The sequence below is a fragment of the Trypanosoma brucei genome, chromosome 7 (genome assembly GCF_000210295.1).
Source record: "Trypanosoma brucei gambiense DAL972 chromosome 7, complete sequence".
Lineage (NCBI taxonomy): Eukaryota > Euglenozoa > Kinetoplastea > Trypanosomatida > Trypanosomatidae > Trypanosoma > Trypanosoma brucei.
In genome coordinates this window covers 334,889-353,409 of record NC_026740.1, presented here as the reverse complement: position 1 = coordinate 353,409, position 18,521 = coordinate 334,889, and the positions used below count along the sequence as shown (strand labels likewise).

Genomic DNA, 18,521 nt, shown 5'->3' with positions numbered 1-18,521 from the left:
AAAGTATCGAAACCTCCCATCCCAAGCCTCGAGTGCAACAACGAAAATACAGATGGGACCGAGTCGAGCGACAACTATGTGAAACAGTAAAGCAATAGCATGATGAGGGGAAGAGGAGAGGATACGTTCTCCCCACCCATATGAGCCGCTTCGTCCCTGAACATTAACCTTATTGTTTGCGCTTTTTGCCCTCCGCCCATGCTCCCTATTCACATTCGTTTCCTTGTCATTTCATTCACAGTCTCTGTCACGCTCAAAGTGCCGTAGATCAGCACGTTTCACACCAAGAATGGACTTCTCAGGGGCATTGGTGGGAAGAAAACGCTCCATGCACTGCGCCGCCCGGAGGAACTCCTGTTTCACAAGCTGAAACTTTGCAGGATGCAAGTGACGTCCGAGGTTGAGTCCACCTGTCCCCACATCCTCATAGGGGTCCTCGATACAGAAATTATAGCTAAACGTTCCCTTCTTGTTTTGAGGGAAATTCCACCCGATATCAGACCTATAGCTGCGGCGATTGCGGTTCAGGCTCACAACTTCCCTCTCGTAGTCAAAATGATGTGCGTAGAATATAAAGAAACCGTGTAAAAGCCTCCCCAGCTCCGTAGGGTCGCAATCGTACAGTGGTGAGAAGTCAGGGTAGCGTGGAAGGTGTGCCGGGTGTGGCAGCGACCATGGATCCACCCACAACACCTGCCGCGTCACTAGTAAATAGTAAATGAACATCACAGTAACAGCGTACGATGTAAGCATTGCAGCGGAACCGGCACCGACATTCGTTGCCTTACCCCAAGCCTTTACTGCCATCGCAGTGTGACGTGCGGCAACGGGCCCATTGTGAAGGTAGTGGCGGATGAGGTAACTGTTCTTTACACCATATCCAACAAAGGAAATATCCCACCGATACATGAACATTTCCGGCACGAAGCGTACGTCGAGGACATCACGTGTATAATCTTCCCGCATGCCGCGTGTCATTATCTTACCATCAGGAAAGAACCCGATGGCCTCGATCATCTGCTCCTTAGATGTACATTGAATAGCGATGCGACACCCATATGTCGTACGGTCAACCCAAATGCCCTCCACGTTATCACGGCCCATCTTCTCAGCTATGTACTCCACATCGTTATCACCAACGCACTGATTCCGCACGTCAAGAAGGGCGGTGCGGGCCTTCCTATCCTCCTCTTCGCTAAGTGGCGTGTAGCGGGCCCGCGCAACCTTCTCGTCGTTGGCGAAGCGCAGCTTAACAACAGGTGTCCTCGCCTCCGTAAGGCCCAGCAGGTTATTGCGAAGGTAATGCGGAACGTAACGCTTGATGACAGTCCAAAGTTTGTCTGTTCGTTTGGCCTGTACCTCGTGTGAGGGGTAAGGGTCGTCAAACATACACGCGAGATCCAAGTCACTGCCCCATTCCATCTGCCCGTATGTTACCATAGAGCCACAGCAGTATACCTTGGCATCAGGAGTCCACTTATCCGCAAGTCCCTGTAACTGCTGTTGAGCACGGATGGCCGTTCGAAACATGTGTTCAGGACCAACGCGCCTGTTATTCTCGGCCATAATAGCTTTACCCCACACTGCATAGTGATCGGGGGATGGATTCAGTTTGGTACTGGGGAGCGACAGCGGCGATTGACGAAAAAGACGCGACAGCCGCATGTGAAGCCATGGCGCGGTATGCATCAACATTTTCCAATCAACAGCTTTGGCCTGCTGACCCTTCCCTGTCGTTTCAGCCGCTCCCTTTTCGCGTTCGCTGGGTTTTATTGAAGATCCAGTGCCCAGAAATGCCGAGTATCAAAAGGGAGGGGGAACCAAAAATCCAAAACGGAAGGAGAAAGATATTTCTCCCGCTATATGAAAAAGGAAAGGGGAGGGTAATGAATGGTGAGCACTAGCAGCGCCCTTCAGTGCACGAGAACATCCCGACTAAAAAGGTGATGAACCACACCAGAACGGGAACTTAGTATGGCATAGCGTAGCCAAAAAGGAGACGTAAGACAGAAGAAAAAGGGCCGGCCCAACAATGACTCCACAAAAAAAAAAAATCTGATTACGCAACGTGAGTTACTGTTGCCCAACAGCAATATGCAAATGAAACACTTCGGTGCCACAAGCGGGAACCAAGAAACTGTTGCAGTCCGAATTGCCCAACCACAACAACAACAAAAGTTACTCCCATTCACTATCTGCTAGCAAACAACCTGCGACGACTAATGAGCTGCCTCTGCTCCGTAAGTTTCTTTCCGATCTTCCGTGAATGCGGTGAACGGCGGTACGGAAATTTACTGACGTTTCCTCCCCACAAACCCCGCTTCGCCACCTTTGCCTCATCCATAGCAGCTTGTAGTTTTGTATTTCGAGTCCAGCCGTTATCTATTACCCAGGCCCAGCCGCTGCGAACCATTTCGTCACCTACGTTGACAATGGAATCAGCAGTAAACCCACCGGACAAGGGGGTGAAATAAGATGGCAACGATGACGCAGCACAAGAGTCTATCTCCTTGCCACATGATGCAAAAGCTCGTACATTGTTAAAAAACACTTCTGCAATAACGCCTCCCACGTCATCTACTGAAGCAACAAAACATGATACTCCGGTAGACTGACCCACTGAGAGCAAAAGTATACTCTTCAAATGATCTCTGGTCTCTCGACCATACGGCTGTCTCAAAGTTGGCACCTCCACCGAACGCAGGCGTACGCGAACGAGTTTCCCCTCCGCTGTTGTGCCGTAGAATGTGGTTCCATCAGTCACAAACTTTGGGGACACAAAAAGGTGATATCCAATGGTTTGGTCACTGTCGCTAATCTCCCAGAGAAAAGAAGTCGCCATCGCGAGTACAACAAAGCATCCAGCAAACAACCATGCTTTGGAAGCTATTTTTTCCGCCAAGGAGACCACAGCGATTTTACAGTCCGCAGATTCCCCCTTGTCGGATGGAGACACATCCACATCGGCATATCCTTTCTCGTGCATTACATGTAGGCGGTACCTTGTCCCTTGTTTATATATATATATATATATGTTCTGTGTGCACAAGCGCCTGTCAGACTGAGAACATATGAACTAGTGCGCGTGAGTGAAGAGCATAAGGGTGCCAACACAACCAACAGGAGTACTGCTTACACGAATCTACGCGTCGATCGCTATCACCAATCGCCAGTGCTAGAAGAAAAAAAAACCGTTCAAAGGATTAAAAAAAAAAACGAAGTGTCAAAAAAAAAAAAAAGGACACCCCCACAGTACATACCCACCGCTATCAGACAACGGCCCCATGTGCAACACGACCAACAAACGCAGAGAGGAACGTCAGTGATAAAGAGCACTGGAAAGTATGAAGAAACACAAGCGCATCCCTCAGCCATTTCGTCGTGTCACGTATTGTTAGCTTAAGTACCATCACATAAGCTGGGACACAGACAAGACTCACGCGCGTGAGGAGTGTCGCGTCCGCAACGCCACGTTAGGCTTAACCTGTTACCGCGCTGCAGCGGAGGCAACTGGTCATTTAACACATCTTCCCTTTTTTCTACGATGCAATGCGTCCAGCAGTACCGTGCCTCGCCAGTTAGCAACAGCAGACTGCATGGTTTCACCAGTACCCCAAGTGGAGCAAAGACATCTGGAGGTCTGTTGTAGCGGCTAAACTCAATCACCGTGTGTGAGCCTAGAGAAACAATTGCTATGTAATCTCCGAAGGCATCGTGGCTGTCCACGTGACGAGCGATTCCCGGAACCAACTTAGATTTCGGATCATCGTAGTTGTAGTAATTTACGGTCAACTGATCAAAATACTCTGGATGCTCCTTCATTGGGTAATTATGAATCTTCACTTCCGAGTCTGTGTTGCATAGTCGCTGCGCCATCCAGTCATAAAATGCTGGCCTAGAATTTACTTGCACACCCTCCGCGCCCACACGGTTAATGCCATAATAGAACCGTCTATTAAAGTGCGCCACATCACGACGTGCAAGGTGCTCCACTTCAAAATGAGAAGCGGCGTCTCCATTCAACTCATTCCAAATTGCATTATGTTCCGAGTGTGTAATGAAATCAGATACAATATACAGTCCCGGTATTTCACTAACCGCCACGCATTCAACACAACGAACCTTAGCGCCTTTGTAAAAGTAACTAGTGTGCGCAGTGTCACTGGTGAAGGAAGTGCCACTACCCACTTCCTCCATGCTCAGCAAACCAGTTATACTAGGTTGCAACGGGTCATCGCAAACCCTCCCCACACCTATTGTGGGTGGCTGAAATACACGCCTGAGGGTGTGAAGCACGGCATCACCCTTACAACAAAGCAAATACAGGAGTGACATCCCACTGCTGGGAAGCAACCCACCCTTCCACAACATCTCATGAGGTACAGGGATGGCATACACGTAGGCTGTAGGCCCGCCGTTAGTGGTTGCCACTTCGATTAGCCGCGTCTTGAGGGGTTTTAGTCCGTCGCCAAATGAAGTATCACCACAAATAAGAGTAAAGGGAAATTTTGAGCTGTAGAAGAGTTCTATTGATGCGTCGGAGAGAGCGGTATGGGCGATCAGTTGCTGCCGTAGATAAAAGGGGCCTGAACCGGTTTGCACACCACAGTTTATCGCAATGAGACCAAGATTCTTGTAACTTCCAGGTGCGACTACGTATTTCTCAATGGGAGAAAGGTGTGTGGCGACCGCAAGGAGATACCTGTGGCAGCGAGAACGTATCTTTGCGAAGTCCCCTAGTGGCTCGGTGTTGTGAGTCTCCATAATGTCACTACTATATTGGTTTTTTTTTCCTTCTAACCCTTTATGGTCTCTAGTAAGCTATTGCCAGCGGAGACATCTGTATTTGTTTATGTATTTGAGTTTCACTGGCTAAGGTGGTACATGATCAACTACTCCTTACACAAATAGTCGTTCACAGTCCCTCTCCCACGAGTCCAGTGTACAACACAGACACACGCACCTCCAACGTTATGTGGACGACAGCAATATTTAATGAAAGGGAGAACCGTCAACGTCGATAACCAGTACGCGGCTCGCAAAGAGCACCTGCACACCCTCCTTTTTACCCTCACACACAAATAGTAAATGGTGCATACGTACCGAAAAATTAATAAGGGAGAAACACAACTGAACCAATAGCTTTCATTGATGAATGAACACCTCAAGGCATCTCGACTCTTCCCGCTAACGCTGGCACTTCGTGCACAAACAGATCTCACAAGACTCACAATACCATACGCGTTGCCGTGTTACCGCGTCTTCCCGCCGCAGCACGTTCTCACCACACACATGGCATAGGATTAGTGACTCCCACTGCGTGCGGGGGATGCGGCGGTAAATCTCATTGAGTGTGCCGGCGAAACGGCCGACACGTTTGCACGTGGGACAATTTAGGGGTTTCCGCTGCGCCTGCAGTGCCTCACTGTAGTAATTATGCGACACGTTGGAACGAAATATTTGGTCATCCCCACCCATCACTAATCGCACCAACACCACCACAATTGCTAAGGTAACCCTAGCAATCAGAGGAAGGATTCAGACAATATTGGAAATCAGAGAATATCTGCAAGGGCAACCTACACTTTTGACAAATCAAATGCACCAGTGCATATGAACGGAACTAGAATTAACTTACCGTGAAAGGCACATGCGCCCCCACTACCAAACGACACCGTTAACTGAAAGATGTTAGTTACCCGCTATCATACGAAACTCCGAGGGACGAACACCGCACACGAGGTGCATCCGACGTCACTCGCTTCCGCCGCCATCACCATCACTATGAAAAGCAACTTCCACACCACCGTCGTGCGCGGTACCATCCCACGCTCGTGAGCGGCGCACCCGTTTGTGATGCTCATGCCGCAGACGTTGCTCCTCCTCCGGCGTTGACGCCACGTAGAGCCAACCGTCATCAACCTCCTCCTCCCCTAACGTGTGGGTTTCCCGGCTGAAGGGTGTGCCATTACAACCTTCACACATGCACTCCTCCTTGCGCGCTCTCTTCCGTACTTGCCCTTCATCTACCACATAACCATCACCAGAAGCGCGCTGTTGTTTTACCCCTTCGCAGCCAGTGATGCTTTCCTTTCCATTATCCGTGTCGAGGGGTTTGTTTTTCCCGCACTGGACAGGTTGTTTTACTTGCGACAACCCCCAGTTATGCACGCGTAACGACCGCAGAAAGGTGGTCATTTCTGAGCATGAAGGATGGGGCTCTACAACAGCTGGGTGAAATTCTTTCATTGAGGTAAGGTGAGCATCTTCTTCCTCCCAACAGGGGCGAGTCACACGTCGTTGTGCATCTATCGCACTAAGAAGCGTACCGAGGGCAGGAACACGGTTCATGTCGAGGTCAATAACATCTGCCGCAATGCTCGTTACCGCAAAAGCGGAAGCAGCTTCTCCGACTTCTCCAGTCCACTCATCTTCCAGCGGACAGAACCGCGTACTCCCACTGCGGCGGACTCTGTTGTCATACGAAGTGTAGAAAGAGTGAAAAAGGTACAAAAACGAGTCGGGTGCCAGCGGACACAACGCGTGCCGCTCAGCAGACAGGGTTTCTTGCATGAGCGACTCCCTCGCACCACGCAGTACAGCGATGATGAGACCAACAATCTTTCGTATCATGTTGAACAGGAATGACCTGCCCTCAATCTGAAACAGAAGGTACGGCAGAAGCGCCGTCTCGGGGAAGGTCCTCTCAGACACTGCTACCACCCTTTCCCCTTCCGCAGCGGTATCACCTTCGAATATCTTCAGCGATTTTGCATATTCTGACCGGGTCGGTCCGATGGCTTCCTGCGGGAACAGAAACAGGCGCGGTGCTATTTCGCATCGCATAACGGTACGCACTGAGGTATTGTCATTGGGCATAACCACCTTCCTGTTCCATCCGTGACCATATCGCTCCCCTGGGGATACCGAAAAGTTGTGAAAACGGTGGGTCCCCACCACATGATGAGCGAGCAACCCATTCCCCCGAGACACAACGTCTCTCAATGCAGCAAGTAGTTTATCCTCTTCATTTGGGCAGAGGTCGATGAAAGAGCCCCCTTGAGCACGGCACCGCAGCGTCTCGACAGCCTGTGGGAACTCTGCGTAAAATTCATTCCATGAACTACAGGGTGACAAAAGGGCATACACCGGGATCATATAACGGTATATACGGCTAACGCAACAGAAACGGGGGATGAAATCACCCATAACGGTTGTCACGCGTTCCACACGCACAGTTGAGGGGAGATGTGCGTTTAGAAGCTGTGGGAGTCTGTCGCAACCACCGGCAGCTTCAAGTTTGCTGTTCGGCACAAACAAGCAAACGAGATTCCTCACGGCATGCACACCGCGATCTGTACGGCACGAACGAGCAAAATGATGCTCTTCCCCGCTCACACGACCCCGCTGTACGCCATCGACGATACCGGCATCTTTCAACGCTTGAATCAAAACACCCTCAACCGTATGGTGAGTCGGTGCGTGCGCCTGCAACTGCAGTCCTCGGAACGCCGTGCCACAGTACATCACACAAAGTCCAATATGTGTATGGTCCCTAGGGGCTTTGCGCAAACACGCCCTCCGCGTGTTAAAATTCTTACGCTTAGCCATTTCCACCACTGCACTACAGATTCTTCCGGATATACAGTACTTATCTCCACCGCAAATTGAGGAGGCACAGAGTCCATCAAAAGAGTGTTTAACCCGAAGGCAAAGTGCCGATGAAAATTAAAGATATAATTGAGAGCACGGACGTAAACTAGCGAGGCGAAGCAGCAGCAGGAAGCAACAACGTGACAGTCCCCACGCCTAAAACTCGATAAAGCAGTGGTAATGATGCATACGTTCTTCGAGAAGGGTAACTAACCCCCACCTCCCATAGGAAGCAAACGCCTTATCATGACCCAGCCGAGTTATTCAATCCAAGGAGGGAAAGCCACAATAGGGTACAAATCCAGGCTACCACTTTGACCGTATGCACACACGTGTGGTTGAGTGAAGAAAGAAAGTTAACGATGCGCTTGCTGGGTAAAAATAAGGAAACAACACAACGCCCATCCTTGCAGCAGACTCCGCTTTACAAACCTCTCTTAATACTCATATCCGATATCCCTTCATTCACAGCAGCCTTCTGCACTCTCCCCACCACCACAACCCTTAATGACGTTGTTGCAGTTGCGCTGATTTCTCCACCTGCTTCAGTATGGCATCGATAACACCAGTCACCGCGGCGACAGTTTTGCGCACCGTGGGGGAGTTAGCATCTGTCGCGGTCGTTACAAAGCACTGGCCCTTGTCTTCCGCTAGGGAAAGTGTTGGATCGATTGGTATTGCGCCAAGGAATTCCACTTCATACATCTCTGCAAGTTTCTTCCCACCGCCTTTGGAAAAAATGTCGGTACAATGGGCGCAATGGGGGCACACGAACCCTGACATGTTTTCCACAACCCCAAGGCATCTCAGCTCCAACTTGTGACAAAGAGAAAGCTCCTTCTTCACATCGTCAGTTGCCACATCCTGAGGTGTTGTGACGATCACAGCTCCTGCTGTATTGAAGGGTTTCAACACCTCGCACAACGTGAGATGTTCATCGCTAGTCCCTGGTGGGGTGTCAATAATGAGGTAATCGAGTGCGCCCCAGTGCACGTCAGTGACGAATTGACGGATCATCGCATCCTTCTTCGGACCGCGCCAAACAACGGCGTCATTCTCGCTCGGTAGCAAAAATGCTATGGACATTATTTTGACGTTACCCGTCGCAGACGCCGCAGTGTCTGCCTCGTGCTGTTCGTGGAACAACGAAACGGGCTCCCATCCCGCGTCCCCGCGATACACATCCTTTCCAGTAACACCACATATCGTCGGAACACTAGGACCACAAATGTCAACATCCAGCAGTCCAACCTTCTTCCCATGTACATTAGCCAGAGCAAGGGCGAGTTGACACGCCACCGTAGATTTCCCGACGCCGCCTTTGCCACTCAACACAAGAATTATGTGATTCACATCCGAAAGGGAGGTGGCCATCAGTCGTCTGTGCGCCCGCTCTCAAACCGTCCCTTCCTTTCTTTTCGTGGAAACCCGTAACGCGTTCTTTAAGAAAAAAAAGTGTGATAAACAAGTGCCACCTTTCCCAAGAACGGATAAACCAAGAGCAATGATAGGAAACGAGAGGTACGAAAGTGAGCAAATTCTCCAACACAAAACGAAAAAAATTAAATGAGAACCAGTGCCTCGTTTCACCCGTCACCCACACAACGTGTTCCTCCGAATGTTTGCCCCTTGGAATTATCTGTGTCACGTCCAGTCACGCGCCCAGATGAATGTAAGGCGCAATTTCACCTGTCACAAACTCTCGCAATGCTGCCGCATTGCCCGAAGAAATGAGGAGGTTACGCAATGTTTCCCTCCCCTCCGCAACTACCTTCGCCTTTACAGCTCCCCTTTGATCTCCTTCGCTATACTCTCTTCACCCTCCTCCTGCTTATTCGCAATGTCTTGCACCAATTGCCACGCCTCCTGTAGCTGCCGGCCGAACGCCACCGGGTTTGTCAAGTCAAGCACAAAATGATGTACCTCCTGACCTTCAGCTGACAGTCGATGTAACTCCCGCTCTGAGCGACTACGCAGATGCTGGAGAACACTCGAAATGCCGTTCACACCACTGACGTATATCGCCACCGCTACAACGAGAGTAACACCAACAAAGGCATATAGTGTCCCCCACATCAGCGCACGCCAGGCAAGCAACATGTGCTCGGCTGATGGAGCCGGCACTCGGTCCATTGCCTCAGGGCCGCCGTAACGTTCCTCATCCATAATTTCCTCCGGTGTATCGCAATCCGGCCACAGAGGCGGCCCGCACACAGTGGCAGGGCAACTTCCGCAACTCTCGGTGTGCAACGGTCGCTTGATGTACCGTGACTCCAAAAACTTCGCGGAAGGTAACTGTTCTTGCAACTCCTCGTGTGTTGCAATCATTTCTGAAACCTCCCGAGCTGAGGGAATATTAGACTCATTCACTTGATCGGATCGCAGCTTGAACGGTATCCTGCTCGTAAATGATTTACAAGTTTTAGTGTTGGCACTGGTACTCGTCCTACGCCTTGCGCAGCGCTGCCACGGATCTGCCACCACTAACTGCAACGCCACACCAGCCGCACACGGTCTCATCAAACCAGCACTTCATATAACGCCGTGACAACAACAAAGAAAAGGTGGATGGGAAGGACGCCTGCCAATAAAATCACAAAAGGAAAGTCACAAGATAGTTGAAGACGAAATAGAAACCACCATCAAAACACAATAAGCGGAAGAAGGACATGAAACTGAGCGTTGGATAAGGTTAGGTCAACGTGCGTCAGGTAAAGTGCTCTCGCAAAACCACGAGCACCGGAGTTGCACGTCCGTGACCGTGCAGTGAGAATCCCCGCAAGAAAAAACCGGTGACCCACTTCGACGCTAACAATCAGGGACCAGCCAGAGGGAAATTTACACGATACAAAAAGAAAAAAATAGTAATAATCACGAAGAAAAGGGATTGACCTCCATTCATTGTAACTTCATAAAAGGAGTGAGAGATAAAATGCGGTCATCAACGAAAGAAGGGGGAGGGAATACAATAGACAACAAAGAGGCAGAGCACCACTGATTCTCCTCAATAGCTCCTCCGCTGCAGCCGCGTGCTGATAAAATGCAACCTTCCACACACACACACCTTGCACACACAACCATTTGGTGTATGAACGAATCGAGCGCAACATACCGAAAGTTACGCTTACGCGATCACAGTCCCTCCACAAGAAGCCGAGCCATCTCCGCCACACCACCACTGGACAGCGTAAAGCAGTCCACCCATTGAGATTCCCCTGGTAAATTACCTATTGTGCTGAAGTAATCATTGTACGGAAGAATAATCGTCCGGGCACTAAGGCGCCTTCCATGGGAGCCCACCATTCTTTGTAACTCTCCATTCACACTTTTATACAAAGTTAACCGCCGCGTATGAGCAGTGCAGTTCATGGTGCAGTGTGGCAGTCCATCACCAACGTCACATGACCTTGTCCGCCCATTTTCTGCAGCTCCTCCATCAGTGGAACTGTTGTTATGAACTGGAAACCCAACTGGAACACCCACATACCACACAGTCCCCAACATGCCAGTGTATCTCCTCTTCCCACGCAAAAATCGGCTAATGGTCCGTCGGATGTGCGCTTGCACTTCCATCAGCTGTAGCGCAGTATGTCGCGTGTCGCTTTCATTATTACTCCACACTCCACCTCTTCCAGGGGTACCGACGACAATGAAGATAAGGTGGGCGAACATACAAGAACTCGCCCCAGGTTCGTTGGGCTGCTGACGTCGCTTGAGGAGTTCCTCCAGTGCGCTCCGTATTCCCGGCATACTTTTACCGCCGTCATCAAAGGGTATGGCAGCCTTAACTTCCTCCAGCAAGTTCACAGAGCCAGGAACCAACACGCTATCATGGCTGTGAAAAACCTTGAAGGTACTCTCACTATTCAAGCACGGAGTGGAATTGTCAACAGTCAGTCCAATTTCCTTTCGAAGAGCCTCAAGCACAGGCACCCTAAAAATACCACTACTTCTGTTGCTCACGATCTTATCGCCAATGGAACCCCTCAGAGCATTTGACAAAAGCGGGGCTAGTGGAATGCGCTCGATATTTTCCCCTCCAGACCCACCAGCAGCAATGGGAGCACCAACTTCGACGACGTGAAGCAGTAATTCAGCGAACTTACGGTCCTCACAACTACAGCGCCTCAGTTCTCTCATGACTGTTGTAGGGAGCACCAAATCGTCGCAGAACGAACTTTGGGGTTCGCGCCTGCATGTTCTATAACCATTATCCGAGCATTTGTAGGTGAATCCATTATTACATTTGAGCATGTCGGCAGTGCAGCAAATTAAAAAGACAGCAACGACTAACAATGCCTCTATCCAACGCGTCAACCACGGAGCCTCATTTACAACCATGGTAACGGCGTCGTTGTGTGATACTATGATGAACTGTTATTACTATGGTTGTATTTCGTCCTGGATAACTTTCCAGAACGAGAAAGAACGATGTGGCACCACTGCAAGTCCCAGAATGGGGACGCTCACTTCCACAACTTGCGGAGTAATCACTCCGACCGAAACTTGCCGCGAAAGAGGGAATGGTGTTCCTTCCCTCGTCTGTATTCTTCCCTCTTGATAACAATTCTGACGAGTGTCGCACAACGGTAAGAATGAGAGCACAAAGGTGTACCCTCGCTGAAGAGGCTTTGTAAGTTACGTAAGAAGGAAAGAAGGAAATTTAAAAATATATATATGTTGAATAGTGAAGAGAAGAAGAGGATTGTATCGAACGTAAAAAAGGGGGTAAGCACTCAAAAGCATACGGTTGCGCATGCATATACGGCGACAAGTAGAAATTCATGTAACTCACAAAAACAGCCGCTTCTGTGGTGATTACAAAAATGTTTCCCTTCTTCCGTTGATGTCACCACAAATGAGGATGAGAGGAAAAAGAGAAACAAAAATGCGTTCGGTTATCTCCTTCTTCCAATACTACCAGAAATGAGTCAAGATACAAACACACACCTCCCTTACCCCAACAGGGTGGAAAACACCCGTGCACAGCCGCTACCAAGACCTCCTCACAGCGTATGCCGCCATCTCAAATGGTACTAATACTCCCCTAATAATATTAAAAAGATGTTTATGAGCGTCCGCCCCACGGCCTCCTTACGTCGAGCATGTGTGCCTGTGGGCGTGGGGCCCCATCCCCACACTTAAAGCATTTGGTAGGATCCACACAACCACACACACGCACATAAACAAAAACAAGAAAATCGCGTCTTTGGAGGTGCGAATAAGAAGCACAAACATCAGAGCCCACACCCTAACCTTAACCTTACAGATATTAATCATCCACCCTTCTCTACATTCCTCAAAAATCAGAGAGGCTGTATAACTCTTTTACGAGAAGAGCATCAAGAACGCAAGCATGAGTGCAAATAGACCAATAGCTTCCGTGAGTGCGAATCCAAGAATGGCATAGTTGAAAAGCATCTTCGTCAAGTTGGGCTGCCGAGCACAAGCAACCAACAGGTTACCGAAAATTGTTCCGATGCCAAGACCCACACCGGCGAGGGCAATTGCGGCAAGACCTGTCCCAACGTAGTGCAGGCCCTGCACGGATATGGCCACTGTTGAAGCCTGACGAGTAGCAGCACTACACATCGGACTGGCGACCTTCATGGGTACCGCAATTGGTGTTATGGCCACGGTGGTGCGGCGAACAGAAGACTGAATGGCAAGGCGGCGCATCATTTTTTTTTTGTTTTTAAATCCAGTATAAATGCGGTTGTTTACTTAATTTTTTCTTTTAAGGCACTTACTGCTCGAAAAGGAAACAGGAGAATCTATAAGAAAGTGTAAAAAGCAAAAAACGAAAAGAAAAGAAAAGAAACTGTGGTGGGTGTGTCTACAACGTGGAAAAAGAAAAAGCAAAGAAAGATTAAACAGGAAAGTATGATTTCATAGTAACGGTAAATGTGTTTGTTATTTGAACTTGACTATTTCGTGTTCATGCGCAAGTACGTGTTACTTCCCGCACCCACAACAGGTCACATTGCACCTCGCACCACAATAATGACTCGGCAAACACGCATGAGGGATATAAGGGGTTAAAGACCGTTAGCTATTACCGGGTAGTATCTTTCTTTCGCATCCTTTGTGCTGTAGAGTTTACTTGCGCGTCCACGTTCGATACAACTAAGAAATCGCGCATACGTCAAACAATCTGCACAAGCGAATGACGTGCGGCGAAGCACCGATCAATGCTGTGTCACCGAATAATTCCATCAACATTTCGGTCGGATCACGCACCAACTCTCCAACCTCATCCGTATCCGCACCTCGCTCCTGCATGGATGATGGAGGCAGTAGAGTCCCTTCAACTGCTTTCCGTGCCATAACCCTATCATCTTCCCCGATGAGCTGGAGGAGTACCGTGTGTTGTGCACTGAGTGAGTGTTGCAACAGACGCACAAGTTGTTCTGTCACGAATGGGCCCGGGGAGACGTCAAAAAGTAATACAATCCATTCCACGAAAGAATTTGCATTCGGGTGGTGTAAAAGGACCTTTGCCACCGTGTCGAGAAGTATAACTTCCCAATTTTCACAATCACCATAAGGCAAGAAACCCCATGCGAGAAGGAGTGCTAGTTGTTCACTGAAGGACTCGGAGTGCACAGACTTGATGCTGAGAAACTTGTGGAGGGCTAAACTCAGCAAGTGGCAACGCAACGTCACCTCCCCACGCCGCAGCATCACCGCCAGGAGAGCAAAGTACGCGCTAGCAACATCACTGCTGCAAGTTTGTGTGAGCTCTGCCATAGCGTGATCCACCAACGCGACACTGATGTGCTTCGCTGGTTCTGGACATAACAACAGAATCGAATATACGCAACGGACCACAATGTGCCGTGAGGATATCTCACGAGTCATATTATCCAAACAGAAAAGCAGAGCATCGTTCGTTTCCGGTAACCACGACCGTGCAGCGCAGCACATGGACAGCAGCAGTTCCCATGCCTGTTCATCGGCCCATAGAGACAAGCGGCTCCCAGGTTCAGTGCAGGGAAGAACAATTGCTCTGAATAGTGACCACACACGTTCTTCAAGTTCCGGTGCGGCAATAGTTACGCAACTATGAACACATTCCAAAAGCAAACCTATACAACGACCCTGTAAAGACACATCGTCATCGCTTTCCTCATCCCCGTCGTCGTTCCCGCCGCTGTGATCGGCTTCCCCGTCAGGGGTGCGTTGCGCGCCACTTATCGCCCTGTACACGGCAGGGAGCATCATGTCCAACAATAGTTCCCCACTACCAACATGAAGAAGTTTTCGAGCTATCAAACCCTGAACAAGACCTGCTAGTTGTTCGATTGTGGCAGGGGCACTTAACTGCGGCAGAAGGTTTTGAATGGCACACAGTGTGCCTTGTACGCATTCAGCTGGGACATCCTCAATACTGAAATTCAAATCCAAAATAAAATGACCGATTGCCTGCAGTGCACAAAGTTGCAAAACCACATGGGTGGGGGCTCCGAGTAGTGAAGTAAGGGCTCTGTGCACCTCACTCCGAGCCACAGAGCCCTTTACGGATTCACACCACATCCCAACAACCCACACCACTCGCCGAAGCACGAATGGGGAGGGATAAATTTGGTCACCAACTGTGCTAGTTGCAGCAGCGGTTATTATAGGGAGGAGTTTCGCCGCTAGAAAGTTCATGAAGCTGGCAGAGTACGGCCCGTCAGCCATGGTGTAACAACAAATACCAATAACATGGAGCGCTGCCGTCACTTCTTCCACACCACCTCTGTCGAGCAAGGCATTTGCAACCTCCCATGTTAAGCGTAAACTGCTTTCGGAGCAGTGTGTGGAACCTGTGAGAGCTAGCAACAGCTCCTCCGCACATGACGATACGTGTTCTGTATCATCTATCAACCTTTCTAACTCAGCAGCATGATGCTCCGGACTCAAGTCCCACGCGCGAAGAACTGCATCACCTGTTGCATCTGCAAGAAAATAGGTAATACGATCGATTACGCGACTCAGGAGCTGTGGTGCGTTGGCCAGTGCAATTACGCAATTCGCTACGAACGGCTGTGAATCCTCCACCGTTAAGAGAGCCTTAAAGGTCAGTAGAGCACGGCAAACAAGCTTCTCCGTCACCACCGTTCCAATCGGACTTTCGATGATGGCGACCAACAGTGCAAGTAGTGACCTATCTTCCATGTCACCGTTCCCTTGGGAAATAAAAAATGCAGGAGGAAGACCATCCATCTTGCTCGGGAAGACACTCAACATCTTCAACTGTACTTTTATTGCGTACTCCATCAGTCGCTGTCCTCGTTCCACACGTTCCGTGGGTTGTCCGGTGACGGAAACGGAGTGCGCCAATCGCCAGGTAATGTCCAAGAGGTGTGGATAGAACCCAGCATCAAACACACCAGATCCAAACACACGCAATACACACTTCATCATGTACAATAGTGGCATATAGCACGTCACATAATCCCACGTCGCACTTGACACGAAGACACTGGACATGACTGGTACGAGTGAAGCACACAACCTCGGAAAAACACCACCAACTCGTTTACCTTCCATTTCCTTCAACACAACGTGGAGTACAAGAAGATATTGCGTTGCCAAACCTATTAAAGTGGGGCTTAGGTTGTTCACTGCATGCACCACCGATTCCCCAATCATTTTACCCGCATGCTCTAATGGTGGAGGCAACGCCCCAGGCTCACCGCGTGCATTGCACCGCTTTAGCATGAGTCCCAAGAGCAGTGCGACCTTCCGCGCGAGTGTCACCGATGGTAGGGGCTCACTACAAAGAAGCAAATGCAGGTAGCGGTTTATCATGACTACTTGTAGATCTTTAGGGACACTATGTTGCCATGACTGCTCAACAAATTGAACCACCGTCGATGCGAGAAAGAAACGTGTAGTCGTATCTACCGCAGTGGAGGATATGCCATCCCACGTAAGCATGAGGAAAGCTTGCGGATCACTTTCCTGCATCTGGCGCAGCTGTGCATCGGCTTTTTTGCGCTCGTCATTGTTGTTGGACGTACGGAGGACCTCCAACACTACGTCCATCTTGATGACAAATACACTGTGTCAAATTATAGGAGAATATAAGGAAGGAAGTTCAAGTGGAAGCCAGGAAAAGGGGGCACTCACATACGGGAAGGGAGTCTTGCCACATACATTACGATCTGTGCGCATACGGCGACGTGCGAGTTACACACGATTTCTCGTCATACCCGATTGACCAAAATTTTGGTAACAACCCCACGATCAAAGAACAAAAAAAAGAGAGAAAAGAAAACTCATTCTACCACGTGGGTTGACACGGTGACACGACCCATTTCTGGCCGTGAAGGGGAAACCGCAGCCGCCATTACATAGTGTCTGCCTTGCACGTCCTGTGACAGCTATCCAAAACTTCAAGGTTTTATCACGATAGTTTGAGGGCCAACCTTCCGGGTAATGAAGTAAACAAACGAACGGGCGTGCAGGAGGCCGCTCTCTGAACCACTACGGAAGCTGCGTGGAATCAGATCACCACCATTTACATTTGTGCTGAGGGACTGCACCTGATCATAGTAAAATTTCATATAACTTCCCTTCCACGAAGCCTTGCATGTCACAGTTGATTAGAGAAGTGGAAGCTTTCGTACAGCTTTTAGGGCGAATATCCCCAGCAACGATCCACTAAAACAACATTGGTGACGTTCCGCGTAAAAAGTCTTAGAGCACGTGTTATATCTCGCTCGCCGCATAGCCATTGAGAAGCTGTACCAAGGGTACTGTCCGCACAGCACGGCATACGCGCAGGCACCGGTGGAGACGAATAGAGAAGTTTCGCGTCATAGAAAGTTGCCGATGCAATCATCTATCTGTTGCGTTAGACGCATCATCATATCCTGTGACTGAACGTCGAGCGGCAAAAAACCAATTAACCCATAACCATCCACAACCTCCATTACAGCCTTGCTGTAGCGATACAAGTGACCGCCGTCCTTCTCCAGGTCAATAGCCTCCACCTCCATGTCGTCCCTCGCCGCCGCACTCGGTTCGTCGCGAGCATCCAACTTCTCCGCTCCAGTGGGATACAACTTCGCAAGCCGCTGATTGCGACGGCGTTGCCGAAGTTGCTTCTTCCACAATCTGTCGAAGTCCTCTGCCATAAAGCTTGAGGCGTGAAGATAAGCCTCTCCTTCCTCGGAGTCCTCTACCGAGAGGGTATCCCATTTGCTAAACACGTTAATATGCGGCAGTTCGTGGTCAATCATCGTTGTGATGCTAAGCAAGCAACTTGAAACGTAAGTAGAAATGTCGCGTGTTGAAACACTGGCGTCTACGAGATGCACAGTGCAGAGAGTACAGTAAAGTCGCTTCTGCAGTGCACGGAAAAGTGTATGCATAACAGGAGAACCTAAATAGAACTCCACTTGCCCAGGGCAGTCGATAATCAGATATGGAGGGCGGGGGTGAACGGAGCCCCCACCAGTGGTGACCACGTCACGCAAACGGCGGTCAACGGCTTCCTCAACCTTTTGTATTATCCAGTCGATGCGACGCTCCATGAGAGCGGCACAAAACAAGTAGCTACCGTTGGGTCCAAGTTCCTCCGTCTCCATGACACGCACATGCGAGACAACCTCACGTATATCGACATCGCAAGGGTAAGGAAAGATATCCTCATTGGCCGGGTCCAGGTTCAGCAGTACTACGGGTCGTGTGGGTTCATACACGCTGAGAAACTGCCGTTTTCCCTCGCAGTACGTTGTTTTCCCACTTCCGGGTGGGCCGCAGACCAGCTCTCCGAACATAAAATCTAAAGAGGTCCCTAATCCTCGTACCTTTTCTCCTTCTATATTAGGGAGACTGCGTGGCAGGTGAAGTGAAATTTACAAACTGTCACCACG

At 49.7% G+C, this 18,521-nt stretch overlaps 11 protein-coding genes across 11 annotated transcripts; all 11 read right to left on the bottom strand.

Annotated features, from left to right (window-relative positions):
* Positions 1-231: 231 nt before the first annotated feature.
* On the bottom strand, positions 232-1,695 carry TbgDal_VII1550 (RNA editing 3' terminal uridylyl transferase 2; the record flags this gene model as incomplete). Its single annotated transcript, XM_011776162.1, has 1 exon — positions 232-1,695. One exon carries the CDS (start codon positions 1,693-1,695, stop codon positions 232-234), a length of 1,464 nt encoding a protein of 487 aa, XP_011774464.1.
* Positions 1,696-2,191: 496 nt separating this feature from the next.
* TbgDal_VII1540 (hypothetical protein, conserved) lies at positions 2,192-2,986 on the bottom strand (the record flags this gene model as incomplete). Its single annotated transcript, XM_011776161.1, has 1 exon — positions 2,192-2,986. One exon carries the CDS (start codon positions 2,984-2,986, stop codon positions 2,192-2,194), a length of 795 nt encoding a protein of 264 aa, XP_011774463.1.
* Positions 2,987-3,399: 413 nt separating this feature from the next.
* Positions 3,400-4,764, bottom strand: TbgDal_VII1530 (hypothetical protein, conserved; the record flags this gene model as incomplete). Its single annotated transcript, XM_011776160.1, has 1 exon — positions 3,400-4,764. The coding sequence occupies one exon, from the start codon at positions 4,762-4,764 to the stop codon at positions 3,400-3,402; it is 1,365 nt and encodes a 454-aa protein (XP_011774462.1).
* A 423-nt stretch (positions 4,765-5,187) lies between these two features.
* TbgDal_VII1520 (hypothetical protein, conserved) lies at positions 5,188-5,478 on the bottom strand (the record flags this gene model as incomplete). The annotated part of the gene is made up of 1 exon (XM_011776159.1): positions 5,188-5,478. One exon carries the CDS (start codon positions 5,476-5,478, stop codon positions 5,188-5,190), a length of 291 nt encoding a protein of 96 aa, XP_011774461.1.
* Positions 5,479-5,754: 276 nt separating this feature from the next.
* On the bottom strand, positions 5,755-7,611 carry TbgDal_VII1510 (pseudouridylate synthase I, putative; the record flags this gene model as incomplete). The annotated part of the gene is made up of 1 exon (XM_011776158.1): positions 5,755-7,611. The coding sequence occupies one exon, from the start codon at positions 7,609-7,611 to the stop codon at positions 5,755-5,757; it is 1,857 nt and encodes a 618-aa protein (XP_011774460.1).
* A 546-nt stretch (positions 7,612-8,157) lies between these two features.
* On the bottom strand, positions 8,158-9,027 carry TbgDal_VII1500 (nucleotide binding protein, putative; the record flags this gene model as incomplete). Its single annotated transcript, XM_011776157.1, has 1 exon — positions 8,158-9,027. One exon carries the CDS (start codon positions 9,025-9,027, stop codon positions 8,158-8,160), a length of 870 nt encoding a protein of 289 aa, XP_011774459.1.
* Positions 9,028-9,432: 405 nt separating this feature from the next.
* Positions 9,433-10,173, bottom strand: TbgDal_VII1490 (hypothetical protein, conserved; the record flags this gene model as incomplete). The annotated part of the gene is made up of 1 exon (XM_011776156.1): positions 9,433-10,173. The coding sequence occupies one exon, from the start codon at positions 10,171-10,173 to the stop codon at positions 9,433-9,435; it is 741 nt and encodes a 246-aa protein (XP_011774458.1).
* A 612-nt stretch (positions 10,174-10,785) lies between these two features.
* TbgDal_VII1480 (hypothetical protein, conserved) lies at positions 10,786-11,994 on the bottom strand (the record flags this gene model as incomplete). Its single annotated transcript, XM_011776155.1, has 1 exon — positions 10,786-11,994. One exon carries the CDS (start codon positions 11,992-11,994, stop codon positions 10,786-10,788), a length of 1,209 nt encoding a protein of 402 aa, XP_011774457.1.
* Positions 11,995-12,981: 987 nt separating this feature from the next.
* TbgDal_VII1470 (ATPase subunit 9, putative) lies at positions 12,982-13,335 on the bottom strand (the record flags this gene model as incomplete). The annotated part of the gene is made up of 1 exon (XM_011776154.1): positions 12,982-13,335. One exon carries the CDS (start codon positions 13,333-13,335, stop codon positions 12,982-12,984), a length of 354 nt encoding a protein of 117 aa, XP_011774456.1.
* Positions 13,336-13,779: 444 nt separating this feature from the next.
* TbgDal_VII1460 (hypothetical protein, conserved) lies at positions 13,780-16,686 on the bottom strand (the record flags this gene model as incomplete). Its single annotated transcript, XM_011776153.1, has 1 exon — positions 13,780-16,686. The coding sequence occupies one exon, from the start codon at positions 16,684-16,686 to the stop codon at positions 13,780-13,782; it is 2,907 nt and encodes a 968-aa protein (XP_011774455.1).
* A 773-nt stretch (positions 16,687-17,459) lies between these two features.
* Positions 17,460-18,425, bottom strand: TbgDal_VII1450 (hypothetical protein, conserved; the record flags this gene model as incomplete). Its single annotated transcript, XM_011776152.1, has 1 exon — positions 17,460-18,425. The coding sequence occupies one exon, from the start codon at positions 18,423-18,425 to the stop codon at positions 17,460-17,462; it is 966 nt and encodes a 321-aa protein (XP_011774454.1).
* Between the last annotated feature and the right edge of the window lie 96 nt (positions 18,426-18,521).